The sequence below is a fragment of the Alligator mississippiensis genome, chromosome 11 (assembly GCF_030867095.1).
Source record: "Alligator mississippiensis isolate rAllMis1 chromosome 11, rAllMis1, whole genome shotgun sequence".
In the NCBI taxonomy this organism is placed as follows: domain Eukaryota; kingdom Metazoa; phylum Chordata; order Crocodylia; family Alligatoridae; genus Alligator; species Alligator mississippiensis.
The window spans coordinates 19,148,170-19,173,327 of record NC_081834.1 but is presented as its reverse complement, the minus strand read 5'-3'; the positions used below and the strand labels follow the sequence as shown (position 1 = coordinate 19,173,327).

The window sequence follows — 25,158 nt, the reverse complement described above, 5'->3', positions numbered from 1 at the left end:
CTTCAGTACCCTCGGATGGAGCTCATCTGGGCCTGCTGACTTAAAGGCATCCGGTTCCTCCAAGTGACTCTGCATCATCTTGTGGGTGACCAAGCTTGGGATCCGGGAAGGGGTCAGCTGGGTTGTAGCCACAAACCCGGCACGTAGATGGGCACTTGCAACCTCTGGAGTAGAATTAGGCACAAACGCATACTGGTTCAAACAAAGATGACTTTACTTACACTGTCACGATGTACAGCGTAGGGAGAAAGTTACAGACTTCAAACTTCTATTCCAATCAAACCAAACCGAGGAGCTCTTGTAAGACGAGATATCTTTAAACTCGAGCATGCAGGACACGGGGGTACGTCGGGGGGCTCGTCGACGGGGAGTCGTAGCGGGTGATCAGACAACCAGGTTCCACTCCGAGATGAGCACAAAGTTCTCCAATCTGGGCGGAAACGACTCCAACCCTTTAGACGGCTAGCGAGCCAATTGCCAGCCACCACGTAGGAATAATTTGAAACCGGCCAATCAGAGCATGTGCATTTGCATAGAATCGGCGGGAACGTTTCCACACCGGGGCTCTCCACCGTGCCGAGAATTCCCCTGTCTCACCGTGCCTTGTGCTAGAAAGTTCCACTGTACCGAGGCACTCAACTAATCAGTTCTGACACATCTCAGGGTCTATGCATGGTAGTTTGGCATCTTGCTGCTGCATCTCTACAATCCCAGTGAGAGACTTGTCGTGTCCCTCGCTTAGGAAGACTGAGGCAAAGAACTCGTTGAGAAGTTCAGCCTTGTCCCCCCTGTCCGTCACCAATTGTTTCTGCCCATTTAGCAGGGGTCCTATTCCTCCCTGGGCCTTCCTTTCCCTCCCTATATATCTAAAAAACAATTTCTTGTTGTCCTTTACTTGAGATGCCATCCTCAGCTCCATGGTAGCTTTGGCCCATCTAACTGCTTCCCTACAAGCACGAGCAGAGGAGGTATACTCCTCTTTGGTGATCTCTCCCTGTTTCCACTTTTTATGTGCTCCCCTTTTGGCCCATAGGCTGCCCTGGATTTCTCTGGTCAGCCAAGGAAGCCTCCTGGCCCCTTTCCCTCTTTTTCCTCGCATCGGGATCGTTTCCCTTTGTGTCCGAAGGATCATCTCCTTAAGGCACAGCCACCCTTCCTCGACTCCCATCTCTTCAAAACTCCTACTCTGCAGTGTGTCCTTGACTAATCGCCTGAGTTCATTGAAATCAGCTTTCCTAAAGTCTAGCACTTTCACCCTACTGGTTACCTTACCTACTCGATGTCTTATGAAGAATTCTATTATTAGGTCCCCCAGATGACCACCGATCTGTAGGTCCCCTACCATATCATCCCCTGTTGCCAATACCAGGTCCAGTAAGGCATTCCCTGTAGTGGGACCGTGTACCTCCTGCATCAGGTGGAGGTCCTGTACGCAGGATAGGAACGTGTGTGAACGGTGGGACTTTGCTGTCTGTATCTCCCAGCAGATGTCTGGGTAGTTTAGGTCCCCCATGACTACCGCCTCCTTAGCTTTTATGGTCTCTGAGAGCTGCCTCAGGAGCCCCGAGTCTAGTTCTTCCCCTTGGTGTGGGGGTCTGTAGCAGACCCCTACCACCAAATCCCTTTCTCCTTGCCCCCCCATGTAGCCTAACCCACAATCCTTCTACTTCCTCGTCCTTCGATTCCGTCTTGATGAGGGTTGATGTATATTGCTCATTGACATAGAGCACAACCCCTCCCCCTTTCTTCCCCACCCTCTCCTTTCTGTACAGCCTATAACCCTCAATATGTACCGCCCAGTCAGACGCACACATTTCAAAAACCATTTTGCTAGCTCTTATAATGGATGGGTGGACCAAATGCTAAAATAATCGCAAACAAAGTTTTAAAACTTGGCAATGAAAACATCATTGTTTTAATAAAGCAATAAACTTCTTCAGTTTCCTTCTTAGTGCCAGTTTCAGTTTATTTTTATCAATATCATACGGAAGAGTTGTCAGTTTCCCATTCTGTTCCACAGGACAGAGGAATTGCTACTGGATCTCATGAATTGACCCTACTAGAGTGGCAATCAGGTTTAAGATGAAGGAATGGGAAATGTGTACAATAACTGACCCACTGGAAGTTTCTTTGCACAACTAGGCAACTAGAGGTTGGTCCATGACATGAAACAGATGGATTTGTGTCCATTCTGCCTGTTTAAAAATATATATATATTTCAAAGAGGAGAGTAGGCTTCAAACACTTTTCTTTCAGATTTGCACCACAGAACTTTTGTTGCATTTGCACTAATTTTATCATCAGCCCAATGAGCAAATGTAGACTATGTAATGGAGAGCTGTTGTGTGGGAAAGGCAGCCTCAGTGCAGATCTGAGATGTCTTTTTTTTCCCTAAAGCAGACACTGGAAGATATATCAGGAATGAGGGGTCCCTCTCACTTGACTTCAAAGCAAGATTTCCAAGCCTTGCTCAAATCCACGGTCTGCCCCACCCTTTGCTGGGCTGAGTGTTGCACAAATGGAGAGGCTGTTTGGACTTACTAGGGCAGGGAGCAGCTGTAGAGTTGCTCAGTCAGGGCTACCCCAGCCCAGTATATAAAATAGCACTCTCAGAAAGGACAGAAAACAGATCCATGGAGTAGCAGACCAGGCAAAAGGATCTTTCATTTCTTCTATGTCAAGGGCAAAAAGTCCAAGTGCCACAAAAGTAGCCCAGGCAGCCTGTTTGTGTGGCACGCGACAGATCAAGGAGGGGACAGGTGGCACAGCAGTGGAGAAGGCAGGGAGCGCAGGGCAGCAAGCAGTACAGGAGATTGGGCAGGGAGCACAGAGTAGAGAGCAAAAGCAAAGCAGCAGATTGGGAGAAGAGGATCAAAGTGGAATGCAGGGATGGTATAGGGTTAATCTGTGGCACACCTGCAAAAAAGATTGACCCTGACTTGACTGAAGTAACTTGCCATAGCCTAATCTTGAGCCCCATTTCGGATTCATCATGAAGGCTTTCCCTAGTCAAACTAGCTGTAAATGGGCACTTGCTCATTCAAGCTATGGAATTAAAGGTGCTGGATGAGATAGTTGTCATTAGCTATAGAAACTGGTGTGCTTTACTCAAGCTTTTGGACTTGGAGCAGATCTTTTAAACTTTACTTTTGATTCAGGTGGTAGGATCCCAGTATCATTCTAGAAAGCAGGGAGCAAGCTCTGGAGACCCCTGCTCCAAACTTGTGTCTGGGTGCAACTAGAGATTGGACTCATGCTGACTAAGAATATTTCAGTTCTATGGGACTGGCAGCCAGATTTGGAGAGCAGAGGTGTGGAGTCTAAGGCAGCATAAATCTACCTGTGGTGAGCTAGGCAACCAAGGTAAAACTTGTTTCTTCTTTGTCCAAAGGCTCCTTTCTACCAGGCTGGTAATGTAAAGGGAACTGAAAGTGTGTATGAACATAATTTAATTCCATTTTAAGGGCCTCTTTAATCTACCTGATGTAAATAAGAGTCAGAACTTGGGCATCTGACTGTGCTCATAGTGCTTTAGACTGTGAATTAAAAAAAACAAACAACTTTATAATCTTCTGTAGATTGTCCTGCATATAAAAACATTAGCTTCTGTAATAAATGTATCAAGCATTTCTACTCTGGTGCTTTTGTATATCTATTGCATTTATTTATTCCATTATTCTCAGCATCAAAAAACAGTAATAAGCATCCATGTTTCAATGCTTTTCTGCAGGGACTATTTGGTTTGGAAAAGGAGAAGCAAATTTGAACTTCCGTCTGAAGAAAATCCCGATCAATTAGTTTTAGATACAAATTGCTCCAAAGAATGCATCTGTTCCAGAGTTTCCCTGATATGGGACAATGGTATCAACAGATCGGGTCTCCTCCAGTGTTTTCTTGCTTCTTGTTTTCTGAACTCCTTCCAGTTTGTCTAGTGTTCTGTTAACAAGTGGGTCAGAACTAAATGACACCTTATAAGAATGGTCTTGGCACCTGTTCTAATGATGGTTTCTTTGGCCACAATTTTCTTGTTTGCTCATATTTTAAAAAGTATAATTACTACTGTGGAGCGGCAAATAACCCATGGGGATACTGAGAGAGAAAAAAAGGGAGCCAGTGATTCAATCCAAATATAGTACAGTTAGTGCCTCCAGGTAGCCATATGTTGGCACCTGGTACAATGGGTACCTGAAAGTTCTTAGAAGAAACCCTTTGAAATTACTGCGGTAGGAATCAGAAGAAATGGGCTAGAGACAGCAATACAAATAAATATTTTATAAGACATTGTGAAGTTTAATAATTGATTTAATAAATCCCACAATAAAGTAACACTTTTTTCAATTAAACAAATGTATAGTAAATCATTACAATAAAAACTCCAAATACATGTTTACCATACTTTTAACTACATTGACTGTAAACCTCAATTTAATTAAATTCTATTTGAATATCCAGTAAGTGCAAAATACCGTTGGTTTTTTTCAGGAAGTTTGTATAGAAGGGATGCACAATTTTTATAAACCGTGATATGGCTTAGTTAGTGATATTCTGTATGTACTGAAGCATTAGCTTCCCCAAAACACTGCTACTTCATCTCGGAGCTGAATGTGCTGGAGTACTGTAGTATTCCTGCTTCTGTTAGAAAGAAATACAAACATAATCCAGCATTATGTGCATTTTGTCCAAACTAATACTGTGATGTTACTTTGCACCTCTGAAAGTTTGTCATGTAATTTGCTACCTCAAAAAGAGAAAGAAACCAAGTCATGTTTGTTAGTCCTAATCTCAGCTACAGAACAGCCTGATGAAAATATGAATAAGTTTCAAACAGATGGTTGTCTTGGTATTTACAAACAAATATCAAACCAGTCATTGTAGGGCAAAAATTATCCTTTCTGATCCACTCACAGACTTATTATTGATGTCAGTAGAAGTACTGTATAGAGATCAAAGTGCAAAACGTGCAAGAGATCTGAGGCCAAATGCCAGCTTCCTTTTCAGCTTTGCAGACCATATTCATGCTGCCCTTGGTCTCATATCCAATTACCCTCAGACAGGTGTAATCAGAGTTGGGGAAGATGCAGACAAATCAGCAGGATTGCATGCAAGTTTACCCCTATACAGTCAATGTGCAGAAGGCTCAGTGAGCCCATAGGACCAAGCTTCACAGAAGAGCCAAGCTCAGAAAAAAAAATCTCCTGCTTGATATCCTCTTCTATATTCAAATGCAAAGAAAGGCCCATCTGAATTTTACCCCTGTAGTATGGTTATCACCACCTATTGGATCAGAAAGGAAGATTTTGTCTGAAGATTGGTAGAAGAAAAAGAAAATAAGTTCGTGAATTCACATATTTTTCATAAAGCAAGCAGTGTGATACAGTGAATCATTGTCATTTATCAAATAGTTATGCACAGAACAAATGTAAAGATGAAATGGGGAAAAAACAAAACAAAACGATTGTAGGTCTAAGACTGGGGAATGGAACACATGCGAAATCTCCGCTTCCTACTTGTCTGTTAGAATATCTATGTATTTTGTTTATATATGACGGTATCTTTATTATTTAAGAAGTTTGCTATAATTTAACAATGCAAAACAATCATGAAAAACGTTCAATTACAGCACATTTATTATTTATAATTAGAAGGCATGCTAATTAACTGGCCTTTACACTTGATTCAAATGTTGGTTTTCAGACATTCAAGATTATTAATAGTAAGGTCACCTTAAAAGTCAAAACATTGTAAAATAAATAAGGGTTTCTAATGTATAAATGCTATTCTAAAATACATTATTAAAGATAACCAATCAATTAAAATACATTGGATCCAGTCCTGAAGTCTCTAGATAGACAATGGAAGGCCTGGACAACAGACCACATCATTTGGGTCTCCGAATGCGTGTATTAAAGCTAAGTTTCTGTTCTGGGTACAGTAAATTGTCTGTATTTTTCCACGCGTCTGAAGAGACAATGTATAAAAGAGTTCAACTAGCACTGTGTGCATCATCATCTAAGATACTGTAAAAACTGACTATTGCAAAAATACTGTATAACCAGATCTGGGATCATTCAGTGTTATGGATCCCAGACATGATCAATTTTAAAGTTTTTCATTCAAATACTGAATTCTCAGTGCTCCATTTGGAGTACAGGTACTTTAGTGGCACACAATTAACAAAGGACAGTATTGAAGTATAATCTATGAGGTATCTGCAGAGCCATATCTCAATCTGTAAACAATATTCTGGAAACATCTTTGTCTGAAAATCATGAGCTGAACAATAAACCAGTACAAAAGAGAGCACACAAACAAATATGTGTTCTGTAGGATAACTCCTGCACACTTTGCAGAACCAATTCTTCCTGTTGCATCAACTATTAATACAACTTCATCCATTAGGAATTTTAGGGATTTTGTTCAATCTGTTTACATTTATTGCTCTTTAGTCTTTGACTACAAGATGAAGAATAAGGCAGCAGTTCCCAAAACATATGAAATTAGGCACTGGAACTCTGACAATTTGCACAGGTTTTGTTTACTTCCTGTTTGTAACTCTGAAGCTGGACAGAGCACTTATACATTCCAAACGTGTTCAGCAGCAAGTGTCTGGCCTTGGACTGAACTTCCTCCCATTTGGATGAACTACCAGGAACTGAAAAATGAAGAAAAATATTAACATAGTTTATCTGTCAAGAAACTCCTTGCAGCCCAACTATTTCAATACACATTCTACCTGGTGGAACTGCCTACTCATCTTTGTTTAACTTCATAGATTTGATAGACATTAGGGCTGGAAGGGACTTCACGAGATCATTGGGTCCAGCCATCATCAGGTCCAACCATAACTTAATATGGTATCTGTTCATTTAGCATCTTACTATATTATTTTATCCTCTTGTTCTTGTAAACAGATCTTCAACTTTAAAAAAAATTAAGGGTTTGGTAGGCCAAAAAGATTATTTTTTTCTGTACAATTCACACAGAATTGTGCATATGGTTCACTTTTACAATTCACAGACAGAAAAGGTAAAATGCTTGGCTGCTTCATTATATATGGTTACCCTGCTTTAGCTGGGCAGGTTGGGGTGATATGCCTTGTATTGTGTCAGGACTGATGGTAATCTTATGAAGAGTTTAGATAATGGATTGTATAAAATGGTTTGGATAGGGATGATCCTGTCTCAGGCAGGGGGATGGACTAGATGACCTGTGGAGGTCCTTTCCAGCCCTACTTCTCTGTCGTTTTATAATTTTCTATGATATCATATCTCACATAACTGCTAAATGTAAACACTCAGGTATTGTGTTGGATGTCTAAGACATTGAAATGCATTTTGAATCAAAGATATTATGCACTTTCCAGAGGATAGGTGGTGTTTCTTTTACCTGTATGTGACAGTTGCCTGTGTTCACATATCTTTATCTTGCCCTCACTCAATGTTCTCAAAGAAATTCTCTTATTCCCATTTCTACCTGAATCCCAAAACCTGTACTGAAGCTTTCACTGAGTGAAGACAAACTGAACACTTGCTTTTTACAAAGCTTCTAGAAAAAATTATAAAAAAAAATAAAAAAAATATAAAAACTGATACCCACCACTTACAAATTAAATGGGGCAGCTGTTTTCTAGACCACGTTCAGATGATAAAGCTGAAGTATGCGAATCTGAGCTGCTCAGTTTTTCTAGGGGTAAAACCAGGCATATGAACTAACATACTGTCTAACTCCATTTGCAATGGAGATGTAATGTGCTGCTTATGATTACAAACAGCTTAATTCAATTTAACATAAAAAACTTTTTATGTTAAAAAAATGTTTAATGCTTTGCTTAAACTCTAGAAATGTGCAGTGGCTGCTGGGACAATTATATGAAGACATGTTACAAGCTCAGGTTCTGCTGTTGCATTAAGGAGCCAACAACCCAAATACAACAATACACAACTTGGGAGGGGAGCATGAAATCCCTATTTTATGCAAAGAGCTTTATGTTGTTTTACTGTACCTAGCGGTATAAGAAACTGCCCTTCACAGCAGTGAGAATTTTCTTTCACAGTTCTCTCTATAGCATATCCAAGACGTGTTTTACATATTTTAAAAGTGAATAATTTTCTATACAAATGTCAAACGACTTGTTCTCAAAACAGACGAATCAGCTCTTTTTAATTATTAACACAGACTAAAAGTTAAAGTTCCTTCTGCATTAAGACTTAATTTATGGCTAAATGATGTGAGTACTATGCAGTAACTTACCTAATTGCAAGTGGACTATGGCAGAAGTTTTTCCTGCAGTGAGAGACCAAACATTTAGGTCTTCTATTGAATATACATCTTCAATTTTCATTAGGTCCTCTTTAATGCGATCCATATTCAAATGCTTTGGAACTCCTACAGTATCAGAATATATGGTTAAATTTACTGTGTTTTCAAATAAATAATTCACACCCCAACCTTCAAAGTAAAATATGGTCAAAGACCTAAAAAGACAAATGATTGGTTCCTGTAACATTCAAAGTGACTAACAATATCTACATTATCAGTAAAAAAGAAGACAAGAATTACCACATTGCACAAGTCCAGTGTTAGCACAGGAACAATGTAGGAATTGCCTTATTAGCTCAGATCCAGGGGTATCCTTTCCAGCTTCCTAACTCCATGTCCTGCCATCACCAGATACTTCAGGGAAATGTACAAGAACCTTACTATGGGTAGATTGAGGGGAATGAAATTCTCACTGTAATTCTTAAGAACTACAGAGAGGTTTAAACCAGATACTTTAAGGGAATATGTAAAACCCTTCACAGTGGACAGCTGTGTACTAAAATGCTAACTGAGGAAGTTTCTTCCCAACACTGACAAATTAGTGGTTGGTTTATCTCCTGAAGCATGAGGATTAACAACACTGATAAATGATGTTGGATAATGTAACATTGGATAGTGTAATTTAAGATGATATTCAGATAAGTGTCTAATCCATTTCTGAATCCTAATCTTGGCCACAAGATATTAAGATGACAGCAAGTTCCACAGGCTAAATCTATGTTGATAGAAAGCATTTCCTTGGGATCATTTTGAAAGTTAATGCTTTTTAATGGTATCATATCATGAAGTAAAATAAAAGTATCAAATGACCTTTGTCTTTCTTACATTCTATTATATATTCATCCTTCATAATACATTGTAAAAAAATATGTATGGTATTTATTAATAAAAAGGGCAATTAATTATTAATAAATACCATACATATATTACTGGAGCTGCTCAGGGGAAAAAGTTTTTATCCTTTGGAGAAACTATGGTATTTGAAAATTAGTTTCCATTCTGAATTTTTAAAAAAGTCAAAATATTGAAAAATTTCAGAGAACAAAGTTTCTAAAATGCTTTAAATAGGAAATGTCAACAAAAAAATTTTAAATTTTGATCAAAATTATTCATATGTTGAAATAACACTTTCCCTTTTGAAATAATACTCAAAATGGAAGAGCATTGTTTCAAATTGACAATTTGAAACAAAAGTATAATTGTTTTAAACAGTTTGACTTGAAATAGAATGATTCAGTTTGGTTCTCCAAAGGTTTTGCCAAAAATTAATAGGTTCTCATGGAGAAAGTTTTTCTTATTTTTGGCCCTCACTGACAAGAAATTTTAACATTTCTACATAAGGACATGAGCCATACGTACTAAGAACAGTAGAGTTTAATGTAAGGCCAAGATCTTCAGGAACTTCCAGGGCACTGTGGAATTCACAAGATGTCATTAGGAGGGGTAAGTGCTAGGGGCACGCAATCAGAGTGCCTTATTCACCTACTTTGATAAAAGGACACGTTTTAGATATGTGGCATGTCATCCCAATTGGGTGGGGTGACAATATTTCTTCATATGAAGTACTGGATTTGCATGTCCTGCAGCCCTTTCTGTATTAGGTGGAATCACGCATGCCAATACAACTGGCAGGTAAGGTGGCTATATGTGATCAGTCAGTGGGATTTCTTGCACATGCTTTGTGCGCTTAATGAATTTTGGACACTGCATGCTTTTACTTTTAAATGGATGGCCAAGTTAAGCACGTGGACCTACTGGGATCTAGGCACTTTCATTGTCTTTGTGGGGTTTTTGTGAACTTTCATTAATTTTAAATTAAGTGGTAACGAAGATTTAAGTTCCCATGGAGGCAAAAGCTGCAAACATTGTGGAAAGGCTCAAAGTTGCTATGACTGGCCTCCTCTCCTGGTGACCATTCAGGAATCTAGCCGTATGGCCTGGCAGGGCACCAAGCCTGCTTTTGGACTAAAGAGGTCAGAGGAGCTCAGTTCTCCTAGTGCAGGCTCAATCTTCTAAAATAATGGGTATCAGTCCATGGACCGGAGCCAGCCACAATCCAGCCCCTGGCGCTGCTCCTTTTGCTGCATCAGACCATCCCTACATGCAGTGTCCTGAGACCTGTGCTGCCTGCAGTGCTCACTCATGCCTGGATCCCAGACTGGCCCATTTAGATCCTGCTTCTGCTGAATCAGTCATGAGGGTGGGAGCAGAGGGTCTATTGGCTTGATCCTGACTGTGGACTGGCCCCATACCACTCATCCAGCTGAGTTTGACTCCCCTGTTTTTGACTCAAGTCACCTCTTGGAAAATGCCAACTCTTCATTCTCACTTTTTCTTTTTTTTTTTTTTTTTTTAACTACACAATTAATCCCCATTTATAAAGACTAAAGAGAAACCAACAAAACATGAATTGCTTTTATTTGGCAGAATGGTACTTCTTGATGTCTGGCAAGGCACAGCCACCTGTTGGAGAGCCAGACAGAGGTTAGCAATGCCTTGCAATGTGAAAGCCCGAGTCCAGAACAGCACATTACATAGGTAGCATTCCATTTCATATTCTCTTCTGATATGCTAAAAATTTGCTGACACTAATGCTGGCCTCCTCAAGGAGTTTAAGGTACCTTGGGTGCTCTTTTACAGGTTAGTACCTTGTAAATTGTGCTGTGTGATGTTCTGCCTATTTGTAGCTTGCATATTGCTGCAGTGTTTTTAGTAGATCAATAATGCATTGATAAAAGCTTTCAATAATGTATTGATAGAAGTTAAATATAGGCTTTTTAACATTTATGGCGATTCAAAAAAATACATCTTGCTTACTGAAGAGAATGCTGTGATGATAAAATGCTTTGCTAAGATTTACTAATGGCAAATATGCTAGCTACTAAGTATGCCACTAATTAAAGTATTGCTCTCCTTAAGTCAAAACACAGCACATTTTTGTAGTAGAACTACAGACGTCGAGTGGGTAAGGTGACTAGTAGGGTGAAAGTGCTAGACTTTAGGAAAGCTGATTTCAATGAACTCAGGCAATTAGTCAAGGACACACTGCAGAGTAGGAGTTTTGAAGAGATGGGAGCCCAGGAAGGGTGGCTGTGCCTTAAGGAAATGATCCTTCGGGCACAAAGGGAGACAATCCCGATGTGAGGAAAAAGAGGGAAAGGGGCCAGGAGGCTTCCTTGGCTAACCAGAGAAAGATTATTATCAAGGCTTGCATTTGCGAGAGCCCGGCAGGACAAATTATGCTGAGGGGGAACCAGCACAGGTTCGTAGCAGATAGATCACGCCTGACTAATCTAGTCTCTTTTTATGACCAGGTTACAAAACGCCTGGATGCAGGAGTAGGGGTGGATGTGAGGGGCAGGACAAGGCTCTCACTGGGATTGTAGAGAGGCAGCAGCAAGGCACCAGACTGCCATGCGTAGACCCTGAGATGGTGCAGAGTCACTTGGAGGAACTGGATGCCTTTAAGTCGGCAGGCCCGGATGAGCTCCATCCAAGGGTGCTGAAGGCACTGGCTGACGTCATTGCACAGCCACTGGCGGTAATATTTGAACACTCGTGGCGCACGGGCCAGGTCCCGAAGGACTGGAAAAGGGCCAGTGTGGTCCCCATTTTCAAGAAGGGGAGGAAGGAGGACCCAGGCAACTATAGGCCAGTCAGTCTCACCTCCATCCTAGGCAAAGTCTTATCAAGGCTCACATTTGCGAGAGCCCGGCAGGACAAATTATGCGGAGAGGGAACCAGCATGGGTTCGTAGCAGGTAGATCATGCCTGACTAATCTAGTCTCTTTTTATGACCAGGTTACAAAACGCCTGGATGCAGGAGTAGGGGTGGATGTCGTATACTTAAACTTCAGGAAGGCCTTCGATACGGTATCCCACCCCATACTGGTGAACAAGTTAAGAGGCTGTGACTTGGATGACTACACGGTCCGGTGGGTGGCGAATTGGCTAGAGGGTCACACCCAGAGAGTCATGGTGGATGGGTTGGTTTCGGCCTGGAAGGGTGTGGGCAGTGGGGTCCCGCAGGGCTCGGTCCTTGGACAGATACTCTTCAATATCTTCATCAGCAATTTGGACGAGGGATTGAAGTGTACTCTGTCCAAGTTTGTGGATGACACAAAACTGTGGGGAGAAGTGGACACGCCGGAGGGCAGGGAACAGCTGCAAGCAGACCTGGATAGGTTGGACAAATGGGCGGAAAACAACAGAAGGCAATTCAACAAGGAGAAATGCAAAGTGCTGCACTTAGGGAGGAAAAATGTCCAGCACACCTACTGCCTAGGGAATGACCTGCTTGGTGGCACGGAAGTGGAAAGGGATCTTGGAGTCCTAGTGGACTCCAAGATGAACTTGAGTTGGCAGTGTGACGAAGCCATCAGAAAACCTAATGGCACTTTATCGTGCATCAGCAGATGCATGACGAACAGATCCAAAGAGGTGATACTTCCCCTCTATCAGGCGCTGCTCAGACCGCAGTTGGAATACTGCATGCAGTTTTGGGCGCCACACTTCAAGAGGGATGTGGATAACCTGGAGAGGGTCCAGAGAAGGGCCACTCGTATGGTTAAGGGCTTGCAGGCCAAGCCCTATGAGGAGAGACTGGGGCACCTGGACCTCTTCAGCCTCTGCAAGAGAAGGTTGAGAGGCGACCTTGTGGTTGCCTATAAGTTCATCACGGGGGCACAGAAGGGAATTGGTGAGGTTTTATTCACCAAGGCGCCCCCGGGGGTTACAAGAAATAATGGCCACAAGCTAGCAGAGAGCAGATTTAGACTAGACATTAGGAAGAACTTCTTCACAGTTAGAGTGGCCAGGGTCTGGAATGGGCTCCCAAGGGAGGTGGTGCTCTCCCCTACCCTGGGGGTCTTCAAGAGGAGGTTAGATAAGCATCTAACTGGGGTCACCTAGACCCAGCACTCTTTCCTGCCTATGCAGGGGGTCGGACTCGATGATCTATTGAGGTCCCTGCCGACCCTAGCATCTATGAATCTATGAACTCCCTGAATAGAAATTTGTGGTAAGCTGCCTTTGTAAAATGTAGTGCAGTCAGGAAATGAGCATGCAGTGTTGTTGGTATTAAGAGAGCCAGCATCAGAACAGGAAAGGCAGCAACCTAAACAGCAGACTGTGAAAGTTATCTTGAACACAGAGCAGGAGAGTATTAAGATCAATAATAAGATCAGGTGCAGGAAAGAAAGAAGGAGAGGAAGCTGTGGCTGGCAGGCTGGCTGTTTCAAAGCAACTAAACTGTTGCATTTGTGCCAATAGTGGTTGTTATGTTGTTATTTATGAGCGTGCAAGGCATACAAGGCAGATTGTAACGCACAAGGCAGAAGGAACCTTGTCTGCTTATGTCCTTAGACCAACACGGCTACAACCTATACCCCACACCCCTGCAAGGCAGAAGTAAGCACTTGTACATTGCCCCCACCACCAGGAATTAAAACAAATTCCATTTATATATAGTTCATCACGCAATACCAATTACCCACATGGGCCAGGCATAGCACAGGGCTATCTGCAACAATGTGCTGTGTGTGCTTGGTAAGAATGACAATTCCTGGAGTATACAAAAGAGGCAGAATTTGGCATTTAAACAAGCAGGTGATATTCCAGGGTGAAAAGCTTGCAGGAAAAAGGTTGCTAGAGGATCACAAATGTGGAATGTGGATACACTCACATGAATGTGGATACACTCACATGACTATTATTATTTATGATATAATTTACTACAATGTAAAATTACTCCAGATTCCAACAAGCATAAAAATTCTGGTCAGTAAGGAGTCGCATTTTATGGATACCTTTTTATATCAATGTAACTGAATTCAAACCAGTATAAACAGCTTATGTAGAGAACCTCTATTTTGGGGGTGTTTTCTATTTGGTATTTAAAAATGGGGTTACCAAAAAACTGAACAGTGTTTTCACTGAGCTATTTTTACTGGCACCTGGATTTAACAATTACTTTTATGTATAGTGTTCTAAATTAATTCATTTTATTTTTGAATCGGTATCAGGGTACATTAGAGATTCTTAAGGTTCTGTAATACCATTTTTAAATATCATTATATCACTAGTTACTGATATAAAGTATAAATCAACTGCTATTCCATAAAACTGGAGGGTAACCAGTGATATGATATTTTAAAATGGTGTTAAAGAGTCTTGGGAATTAAAACTTCTGTGGGCTACTTCAGTTATAGGAAAGTTAGTTGAAAAAGAAGTTATGAAACACACACATACACATTGGAAGCTCAGTATCAAAGAAGGCCTCATTTATTAAATGCTAAGTTATCCTTTCTGTTTAAGACTGACAAAGTTTTCTGGCTTCGAAATAAAATAACCACTTGATAATTGCTTTCACAGCATTCTTTGCCCCAGGAAGCATGGACCTAACCTCTAATCCCCTACACTGCGCTGCAAGTAGACTGCTGTGCTAGCTTTTAAATCTATATTAAAGACTCAACTCTAGCTGCTAATATTAGGTAATAATACAGTTTTCAACTTAACATTCCAATTTTAATAATAAAACTTAGGTTGAATGCACTTGAAAAAATCAGTCCCACAGACTCTGATGTTTAGCAGTGGTCTTGGATAGAAAAAACCAATATAAATTAATATTTGCTGAGTTGGAAAAGTTCCCTAGGTACAAGAAGACTACTTTTCATCACTTGTAATAACATACTTAATTCATACATTTTCATGACATTCAGAAGACCTATGCAAATAGGTCACATTCAGGCATGTGAAATTTGATATGCTTGTTAGTTCTCTTATTTTTTCTTTGGCTAAATCTCAGCACCACTGTCTAAGAACTAATTGAAGTGTTTTGCTTAGAGGCACAGCTCTGCACTTTGCCCTCTCAATCAACCTTTGATCTTTATGCTGTTTTAATAGGAAGAAAACCATTTTACAATCAAGACTTGTGAAGCCTTGTTCAGAGTTCTTGACTCTCTTGAATTGGGATTCAATAATAAAACGTCAGAAGGTTGCAGAATAATGCTATTTTTTCCCCCAAAGTTTCTTCCCATTGCATTTTTACTGGCATTAGCAATAACGGGAGTGTCAGTTAAGATAACGCACCATAGCCTGCTGACATTTTTACTGCTCTGGTGCCTAGAACTGCACTGAACAAGGTAAGATGAGATGCTAGCTAAAAAGCCGTTGGCCCATCTGTGCTCCTGACTATTGTTACCACCAATACAAATGCATCAAAAGTGCAATAAAAATAGTAGGACATTTTATAGGTTACAAATTAACACAGACACAGCCTGTGTTTGCAGTCATTTGATCCAGGTGATCTTTTTCTATACATTTACTTTTGAAGTTAAAGTAAAATGTGGGATGAGGTCCTTAGCTAACAAGTATATAGTGCAGGATGGATGGCTTGAGTAGGGGGTATGCAAAAGTGGTGTGCAATTCACTGTTGCACTCTTCAAATTTGGGCTAGCAGAGTGCTAGGCATGGTCCCCTGGCAATTGCATACATTCAAGAAGCCTGAACACTACTCTAAACTTGCTCATTTGCCAGCATCTCCAAAGCCTGAAGCAATGATGAAGCTAAGGAAAGCCCCAGCAGTGCCTTATGACAACAGCAGGGAAAACTTGGAAGCCATTATACCAGCTCTGTGCCCCTAATGATCCCCTCTACTGGCCTTACGGCCAGATTCTGCTGGTGATGCAGGGCCAACTGTTGCATCACATCAAAGACTAACTCATGACCTCTATGCTTATTTATTCAACAAAATTTTAAATTACTCCAAATATGTTTTAACAGAGAAGTAACAAAGAATTAGTCATAACCACCAAAGCACCTTTCACTGCAACCTGATACTTAAATGATTGATTAAAAGCACTGTAGAATTCACACAGATCTTACCTTCCAGAATAATAACTCCTGTGTCGCATATGATTCGGACTGTTGTAAAAATCACAAGTACTGAAAATATGTAAGTACATATAGGGTCAGCAATCTTGTATTCTGGCTGCAAGGGACACATCAAGAGTTTGTAAGGAAATATAACAACAGACCCCTTGTAAAGACTTGCTCCAGTAACATACAGTCCCTTTTTCTTTCCAATTTAAGTCTATTTCAATACAGATAACTCAGACTATTGCATAGTAGAGGTGTGATTTTATTCATTTTCGATGAATGTCTAAAACTAAACAAACAATAGTTCTGTAACTAAAAAAAGTTCTTTTTTAATTTAAGGTAGGAGTTAACATTGGACTTATGCATGTTCACAAAAAAAAAAGAAAAAGAAAAGAAAGAAGCAGTCCCTTACCTTGAAACGTATGATATAGGCTGCTATAAGTACACCAATACTTTGTACCAGGTCCCCAAGAGCATGTACAAATGCTGCTCTCACTGCAAGGCTGCTGGGTCCCTGGCTATTCCCAAGGGCTGTGTTAGGAGAGCTTGATGGAGGTACATGGCTGTGTGTGTGAGAATGGGAATGAAGGTGACCTGACTGATTCAGCAGAAAACCCATTCTGAAAGAGAAAGGAAAAACAAACAAACAAAAAAAATGAGACATTTTTTCCAAGTCTTTTGACCAAAAACTGGAGAAAAGATAGAATGCATGATGCCCATTATTCCTCTGTCTTACTTTGTAGGAAGGAAGAGATCCAAAAACCATACTAGCATACAAATAAGATCACAGCAATTCAGACATACTCAATTTAAAAAAAAGGTACAGCACGCCATGAATTAATTGACATAGTGTACACTGCATTTTATAAATGTACTTAGCAGTCTTTAATGGACGGAGGAGAGAGCTTACATTAAGTTTACTGCCACGCCAACAGCTGCTGTAATAAGCATTATATCTCCATTAATTTCATAGTCCATATGGATAGTTCTTTGAACAGCTTCATATAACAGGAATGCCATCAGGATATATACCAGCAACACACTAATGATGGCTGACAATACTTCTGCAAACAAAAAGGGAACAACAACATTACAAGAGCAAGCTGCAAATCTACTTCCTATTTAAAAAAAATAATAATAATAACTTACAATGTGATGGTAATGTTGGAGTGATGTTGTAGCCATAATGGCCCATGAAATACACAGGAAACAAGGCCTCTCACTTATACTGTTACATAGTGTAATGTTATACTTTGCTACTGTTAGGCAAACTAATTTATGATGTATTTTCATGGCACACCGTATATTATAAATCAAGCCAAAATTAGAATATGCAGTCAGCAAACAGAATGGCTTGTGCTGCTCAAATTGTGCACTTTCATGTCAATTATTCCTGGAAATAGGTTCCCCTGATCAGATCAAAACTTCTGAATAGGTTTGAGGGATTCCCACCTAGCTCAAATCTTTGCCTTATGCCTTTCAAGGTGAAGGCCCAATCCAACATGTCTGAAGACTGCAGCTGTAAAACCTGATTGACCTGTCTGTAAATTAGGCTTGTTTTTTAAAAGTAGACAATATAAACTACAGAATCATAGGAAAAAAATCTCTGTGCCCAACAGTACAAAATCAAAATGCATAAGTTCTGGTGAACATTAAAACTCTCAGTATGAGAATGTGCACTATTTATTGTGCAGTCTACTGATAAAGTGCTACCAAATATGAATCTGCAGTTGCTGTTAGAGTCTGCTGTTGCCTCTCTCATAAAATGAAGAGTATAATTAATATCGACTGAACTGCATTTTGGTCTTGGAATTTTAAATTACTGACAGGACCTTCACAGCTCTTGTCTGTAAGCGCTTTGCAGGTATTCCAAATCAACAGGATTAAAAAGCAAACATAAGAATCAAATCACCTTTCACCTTCTACAGTCATTCATACCTGTGCAAAATAGGGTAGGACACAGTCATTCTGCTGTGGTGGCAATTTACGCCTCCTTGGCACTGGTTGTGAGAACAAACGGTACAAAGCAATGCAGTCTAGAAAACAAATCTCGTGATGTCATGCAAGACCTCTGAAGGTGCTCTTTCAGCTTTTGAAAGAAACCTGTTCTAACACATGAACCCTGCTGAAAGGCACAGGCCCCAGAGCACGAGGGCCCTTCTGGAAATTTCTGTGCTATGTAAAATCCTACCTTGTACACTCAAAGAATGCACTAAGCTTAGCTGCTCATAACAGGTTTAGTGAAAGAAACCCAAATTTGTCCAAGGCTGCAATGTATTTAGGGACACCATTCTGTCTTCTCTAAACTCTAACTGTGCTTAACCATTTTTGAGGGACTATTTTGTTGCAACTGGTGGCTTCAAGACAGTTATTTCAATGCACATAAGCTCTTGGAGTAGATTTATAACCCAGGAGTCACGCACGAGGAAGATGCGCAAAGGGAAGTTTCCTTGCACCATGAGGCTAAAATGGCTCTGCAGCCCCTTTGTAGAGGCTGCTTCAGCAGGTTCAAATGCAGTTTCTCCCTCCAGAAGGGATGATGAGGAAAAACACCTATTCAGGACAGGAGTCCTGCTCCTCTTTGGAGTTCCTTTCAGTTTTTTGTACACCTACATAGATCCCTTACACTGAGAAATTACAGAGGTGCAGCTGCCTAGGAAAGGAGGAGGAACAATTAGCGTTAAGTATACTAATTACTAGTACAATAATCCATACAAATGTGAGTTATCTTATAATGTGCATTTTACAAGATCCAGACTTGCAGTTCTCTGAATATTTGCATATTGTTAAAACTAAGCAATGAAAAAAGAAGCCCAGGAGAAAGGTTTGTTCTCTTAGGACAACTGTTCCTGTATTAGGAAACTAGTTTTAAACAGGATTTTAAACTAATGGTTTCTGCTAATATAGTTGTTTGATTCTCAACAGTGCTATCTATGTACTATCCATGCAGTCTTCACAGTGCAAGCAGCAAAACTGTAGCAGCAATTACAATAAATTGAAAACCACTTCTTAACCAGTGGAAATTCTGGGGAAGGGAAACAATGTGACCCCAAACAAGTTGGGTATTTTTGAGACTCACATGTTCAACTAACTTTTTGCTGGTTCTAAAGCATTATACCCAAATTCCTGGAAGACCTCCCTGTGACCGGGCACCTTGAAAGCTTTGGAAACCCTGGACTTGAGAATGCTGGAAGTTGTGGAGCTCATTGAAAACTGATATTCTTGTTGGTTTCAATTCTACTGCAAAACAAGAATGGCAGTTTCACTGAGCAGCTGAGATTCGAGTTCAGGAGATAGTTCAAAAACTTGCCATTTCAGTCAGAACTGGACTGAAACAAAGAAAGTTACAAAGAACTGGAAAACCTTGACAAATTCCAAGTCTCAGTGGTCCAATTCCACTGTGTATTAGCGCAGCAGGCAAAACCCATGCTACTAGTTAGTAAAATTAGTCTACTGTATATTAACATCACAACAAAGGCATATGGCAGCACTAATGTGCAGCAGCGCCAATTACAGCACATTTAAGTTAGTACTAAATGTGCCATAACTACAGCGCAACAATGAACGTGTAGATGCACCCAGTGTCTTATCCCTGTCTGCCAGTCCTAGTCTCAGTCTTTTCTCCATGTTCCCTCCAGTTCCTTACCACCTCTGCATTCAATTCCGACACCTTGATACCGTCTTGGACTAGCAGGGAGTCACTGCGACTGGCTCCCTCCCTGGTTACATTAGAATATTTGAAGATTTTAGATAACATCTAAGAAGACTCTACTGAATATGTGCAAACTGTGACATTTCGAAGGCTTATAACCTGGCCAGACAGCTGCAGGTATATTCCTGACAGAAAGGCCTGCTACAAGCAAAATTTGAAATGCCTGCTTCAGCCTACCGGGGGCTTGAGGGATTATCACCACTGCAAGCCCACTAGGCAACCCTTGTAAATCCAGCAGGCTAAGGCACATAAGGGAACCCACCCCTACCCTAGCCCCAGAATGATCTGTAGGGAAGGCAAGGGCCTCCAGTGGGACACATACTGCCTGTACACCAATGCCAGGAGCTTGGGGAATACGCAGGAGGAACTGGTCCTCCTGCTAAACAAGAATGACTACGACCTCATAGGGATAACAGAGACTCCATCTATGACTGGACCACAGATATAGATGGCTATATCCTGTAGAGGCGAGATCGTGCAGATAAAAGGGGTGGGGGCGTAGCTCTCTCTGTCAAGGACAGTTACACGTCCCTCCAAATTGACATTGGCACCCAGGAAGGACGGCTGGAGTCTCTCTGGGTTAAAATATGTGGGGAACGTGGCACAGGGGACATCATGGTAAGAGTCTACTACAGACCTCCTAACCAGAAACAAGGGCTGGACCAAGAATTCGCCAGGGAACTGCCTGAGGATGCATGCTCTCAGTGCATGGTTGTCATGGGAGACTTCAACTACCCAGGCATCTCATGGGAAGGGCACTTGGCCAAATCTGATTGGTCGCAAAGCTTCTTCACATGCGTGGACAAGGTCTACCTGAGTCAAGAAATCTATAGGCCAACTAGAGGCAAAACACTGCTGGACCTGGTACTGGCCAAAGGGGATGACATAGTCAGTGACCTAAAAATTGATGGAAAGCTGGATGATACTGACCATGATCTGATCACCTTCATTATCCATCGCAAAGCTGGCAAGTCAGTCAGCAATACAGAAGTCCTCGACTTCAGGAAAGCTAACTTTGACAAGCTCAGGAGGCTTGCCGTCGAGGCCCTAAGGGAACATGACTCAACTGGAAGAGGAGTCCAAGTGGAGTAGTTGCTCGTCAAGGGAGCAACCCTGATAGCACAAGAGATGGCCATCCCATCTCGAAGGAAGGGTAGCAAAAGGGCTCAGCAACCCCCTTGGCTCAGCAGGGAACTCAAGGATCTCCTACACCTCAAAAGAGAGACTTATAAAGATGGAAGGCTGGAATTACCACCAAGGAGTAGATCAGGGAGCAGATCAGGAAAGCCAAGACTGCAACCAAGCTCCATCTGGCTTCACATATCAAGGATAACAAAAAGTCCTTTTTCAGATATGTAGGGAGTCGGAAAAAAAGCAAAGGTAATGTTGGACTCCTGCTAAACCAAACGGGACAGCTGATAACCGACACCCAGGAAAAGGCCAACCTGCTTAATGGGTACTTTGCGACGGTCTTTTATCAGTCCAATAAGACTGCCCTGCCTAGCTGGACACAGGATGGTCACGGTGAGGGAATATTTATACCCAGCATCAGTGTTTATCTAGTAAAGGATCACCTTGAGAGGCTGGACACCTTCAAGTCAGCTGGTCCTGACAGATTACACCCCCGGGTACTCAAGGAGCTGGCAGGTGTCATAGCCCAACCATTGGCAAAAATATTCAAAAACTCGTGGCGCTCAGGTGAAGTACCTAAAGATTGGAAGAAGGCCAACGTGGTACCCATCTTCAAGTAAGGGCGGAAAGAAAATCCCAGGAATTACAGGCCAATCATCTTGACCTCAATCCCTGGTAAGATTCCTGAGAAAATCCATCAAGGAGACCCTTCTGGATAAGCTGGCTGAGGGCAACATGCTGAGGGATAGCCAGCATAAGTTTGTCGCGGGTAAGTCGTGCCTGACCAATTTCATCTCCTTCTATGACCAGGTGATGTATCACCTGGACAAGGGAGAAAAGATTGACATCATGTATTTGGACTTTAAAAAACTCTTTGATCCGGTGTCCCATGACCTCCTCATGGATAAACTGGCCAACTACGGCCTCAGCTACACCACAGTCCAATGGCTGGGAAATTGGGTCCGACGCTGGAACTAGAGAGTAGTAGTCGCTGGCAGCGAATCATTATGGTGCTCCATGACCAGTGGCATCCCCCAAGGCTCTGTCCTTGAACCGGTTCTCTTTAATATCTTTATCAACAATGTGGACATTGGTGTCAGAAGCACACTGGCTAAGTTCGCCAATTACACTAACCTTTGGGGCATAGTGTCCACACCTGAGGACAGGCTAGTGATCCAGGCTGACTTGGATAAACTTAGTAAGTGGGCGGACACAAACATGATGTTCAATACCAATAAATGTAAGGTACTCCAGCTCGGGGGAAAAAAACCCACAGCATACTTACAGGCTCGGCAGTGTTACGCTTGCTAGCACCACTGCTGAAAGAGACTTGGGGGTCATGATTGATCACAAGATGAACATGAGCCACCAATGTGATGTCGCAGCTGCTAAAGCAAACAAAGCCCTGGCTTGCATCTATAGATGCTTCTCAAGTAAATCTCAGGATGTCATCCTCCCGCTGTACTCGGCTTTGGTGAGGCTGCAGCTAGAGTACTGCATCCAATTCTGGGCTCCGCATTTCAAGAAGCATGTCAAGAAGCTTGAAAGAGTCCAGGAGAGCCATGTACATGATCAGAGAGCAAGAGAATAGGCCTTATGAAGAGAGGCTGAGAGCCATGGGGCTCTGCAGTCTGAAGAAGCGCAGGCTCAGGGGGGACCTGGTGGCTGCTTTTAAGTACATAAGGGGTGTACATCAGGATCTGGGAGAACATCTGTTCACCAGAGCGTCCTAAGGAAAAGCAAGGACCAATGGTCATAAATTCTTACAAGACCGTTTTAGGCAAAATTTCTTTACGGTCTGAGCCCCCAAGACCTGGAATAGATTCCCTCCAGAAATTATGCCGGCACCTACTCTAGACTCATTCAAGAAATGCTTGGATGCTTATCTTGCTGGGATCCTTTGACCCTAGCTGACTTCCTGCCCCTGGAGCAGGGAGCTGGACTTGATGATCTTCGAGGTCCCTTCCAGCCCTAACATCTATGAAATCTATGAAGAATATAAGGGATTTTTAACATGGACAAAACAACATTATTTTTCCCTAATTTTATTCTTAGAAATGGCTAGGCAGTTTAGGTTGACTTATTTTCTAAAAAGAGAGGTTGAGGCAGACATCAGCCATGGAAAATTTTCTCTCAAAACAATTGTTTAGGATGAAGTTTGAAGCAACTGAAAATAGGGGCTTGGAAAGCAAGGAAAAATTAATAGAAAAATTAATAGACAATGGTATCAGATTCAGCTATAATTCATGTGAATTGGCAGCACTAAATAGGCAATTTGTGTCATTATTATTTATTTCAATAATTAAAGTAATCCAGGGCTGCTGATGCAATCTCCTTGTTGGTTATATTTCCAAAATATCTACCTTTGTGTCAATTTCTCGGTGATCAGAGTTGAAATTACAACTGTTATGAATTATAGATGCTGTTTCTTGTCCCACACATGCTGTGATGATTTCTTTCACAGCTAGGACAAAATTCTACATTGTTGATCTGTGCTGATATTTAACATCTATTTCAGTTCTCCCTGCCTTAAATCTGTCAGCATACAAAAAATATCTTTGTTGCAGATTACATCGTTTTTACCATGGAACTCTTCATTTTTTTCAGGCTGTGGCATAGTAAAAAGTATGCCTCTGTAGAAGCATTTTATTGTCACTAAAATATTTTGGTCCATAGTTTAATTTTGTTGGCAGAAAGAAACTCTCACCAATGCACTCAGCAGTTCATTGTATGACTGCTGGCTGAACACAAACATTACCAGGCAGTAATAGGGGTCATGGAGGAAACTGTCATGGTCTTAGATTATTTCAGAGCAACAGCCATCTCTAAAAAGTTATCCACACAGTTGGTGAGGTTCTTCATGAAACAGGCAGACTATTCATGTTGGTATCCTTACAAAAACAGTGCTTTTCTTCACATTAGCTTTCAGAAAAATTCCATCCTGTTGGAATTATGAATTTCTTCTTGCTGTAATCCTTCACATCTTATTAAATTAACCATGCTCTATCTAAATGGATCAATTATTTCTGGAGTTAATGAGAGTCTCACCAACAATGGAAAGCTGCCAGATTCAGTATCTGTGGTTAAATCTGTTCAGTCACTAGCTGAAAAGGGGACATCTCCACTTGGTGAAACTGACTTAATTTTCATTTTAAAGATGCATCACATTCCAAACTTGCATGCATATTTCACTTATACTTCCACATTTTTCTAACCATTACAAAACCCGGAGTTGATAAAATTACCTTTCAGGACCTGAAACAAAGCCAAAGACACAAACAGATATTCTGCATTTAAAGATAATCTGAGTAGGTGAAAGTAGTGCTAATTTTACTCCAGAATTCAAATCGATAATCAATAGTGCTAATGGGCAGGATGTTGCTGAAACATTTTTACAAATAAAAATGCTCTTTCAGGCTTGGGGAATGAAGAGCTTTGAAAATTCAGGGATCTGTGAATGAAAGTGATTCTGAACATTAGAAATACTCTCCGCTGTATTTGTAATATTGCCAAGATAAGTGTCTAAATAGATTAACTAAAAAGAAAATCAATGCAAAGTGCATCAATTTTCTTATGTTCCCAGAGTTTTAGAAAATACTTCATATTTTCTGTACCAAAATCTCCCTCCATGTACTGGATTTTTAATCATTTTCTACTTTTTAATATATATTTGATTAAAGTCAGATTAATGTTGGTCTTAAATCATTTCATAACAAGGTTCTTATAGTACAAAATCACAGCAAATAGGGACAGAAGTGACTCCAAGAGGTGATCTAACCAAGGGGTGCCCAACCTGCGGCACAAGTGCCATAGGCAGCCTCTGCGTGGCACATGGCAAATCTGGGAGGGCAGCACAGTGGCAGACAGGGCAGGGAGCAGAAAGCAGAGCAGCAGAGACCATGGGGAAGGAACCAGAAAGCAAAGCAGCAAATCAGTCAGGGGAAGGGGGGGGCACAGTAGCACTCAGGGAGGGCACAGGGCTAGTATGTGGCACTCCTGCCAAAAAGGTTGGTTCCTACTCAACTCCCTGCCTATGGGTCTCCACACTGGTTCAGAAATTTGGCAGTAGGGAAGCAGTGGCATTGCTCCCCTGCTGCCAAAATTCCAGATCCATGGGG

At 41.3% G+C, this 25,158-nt stretch overlaps 1 protein-coding gene across 2 annotated transcripts in view; it reads right to left on the bottom strand.

The window, feature by feature from the left end:
* Positions 1 to 4,267: 4,267 nt before the first annotated feature.
* The window catches only part of SLC30A4 (solute carrier family 30 member 4), a 35,293-nt gene continuing 14,402 nt past the window's right edge, over positions 4,268 to 25,158 (bottom strand). For both annotated transcript variants that reach the window (XM_059714648.1, XM_014606139.3), the window contains 5 exons: positions 17,108 to 17,261; positions 16,610 to 16,817; positions 16,204 to 16,309; positions 8,251 to 8,385; positions 4,268 to 6,652 (listed from right to left, as the gene is read on the bottom strand). In XM_059714648.1, coding sequence (XP_059570631.1) covers positions 6,498 to 6,652; positions 8,251 to 8,385; positions 16,204 to 16,309; positions 16,610 to 16,817; positions 17,108 to 17,261 — 758 coding nt within the window. In that variant the 3' untranslated portion in view covers positions 4,268 to 6,497. The remainder of the gene's footprint in view (positions 6,653 to 8,250; positions 8,386 to 16,203; positions 16,310 to 16,609; positions 16,818 to 17,107; positions 17,262 to 25,158) is intronic.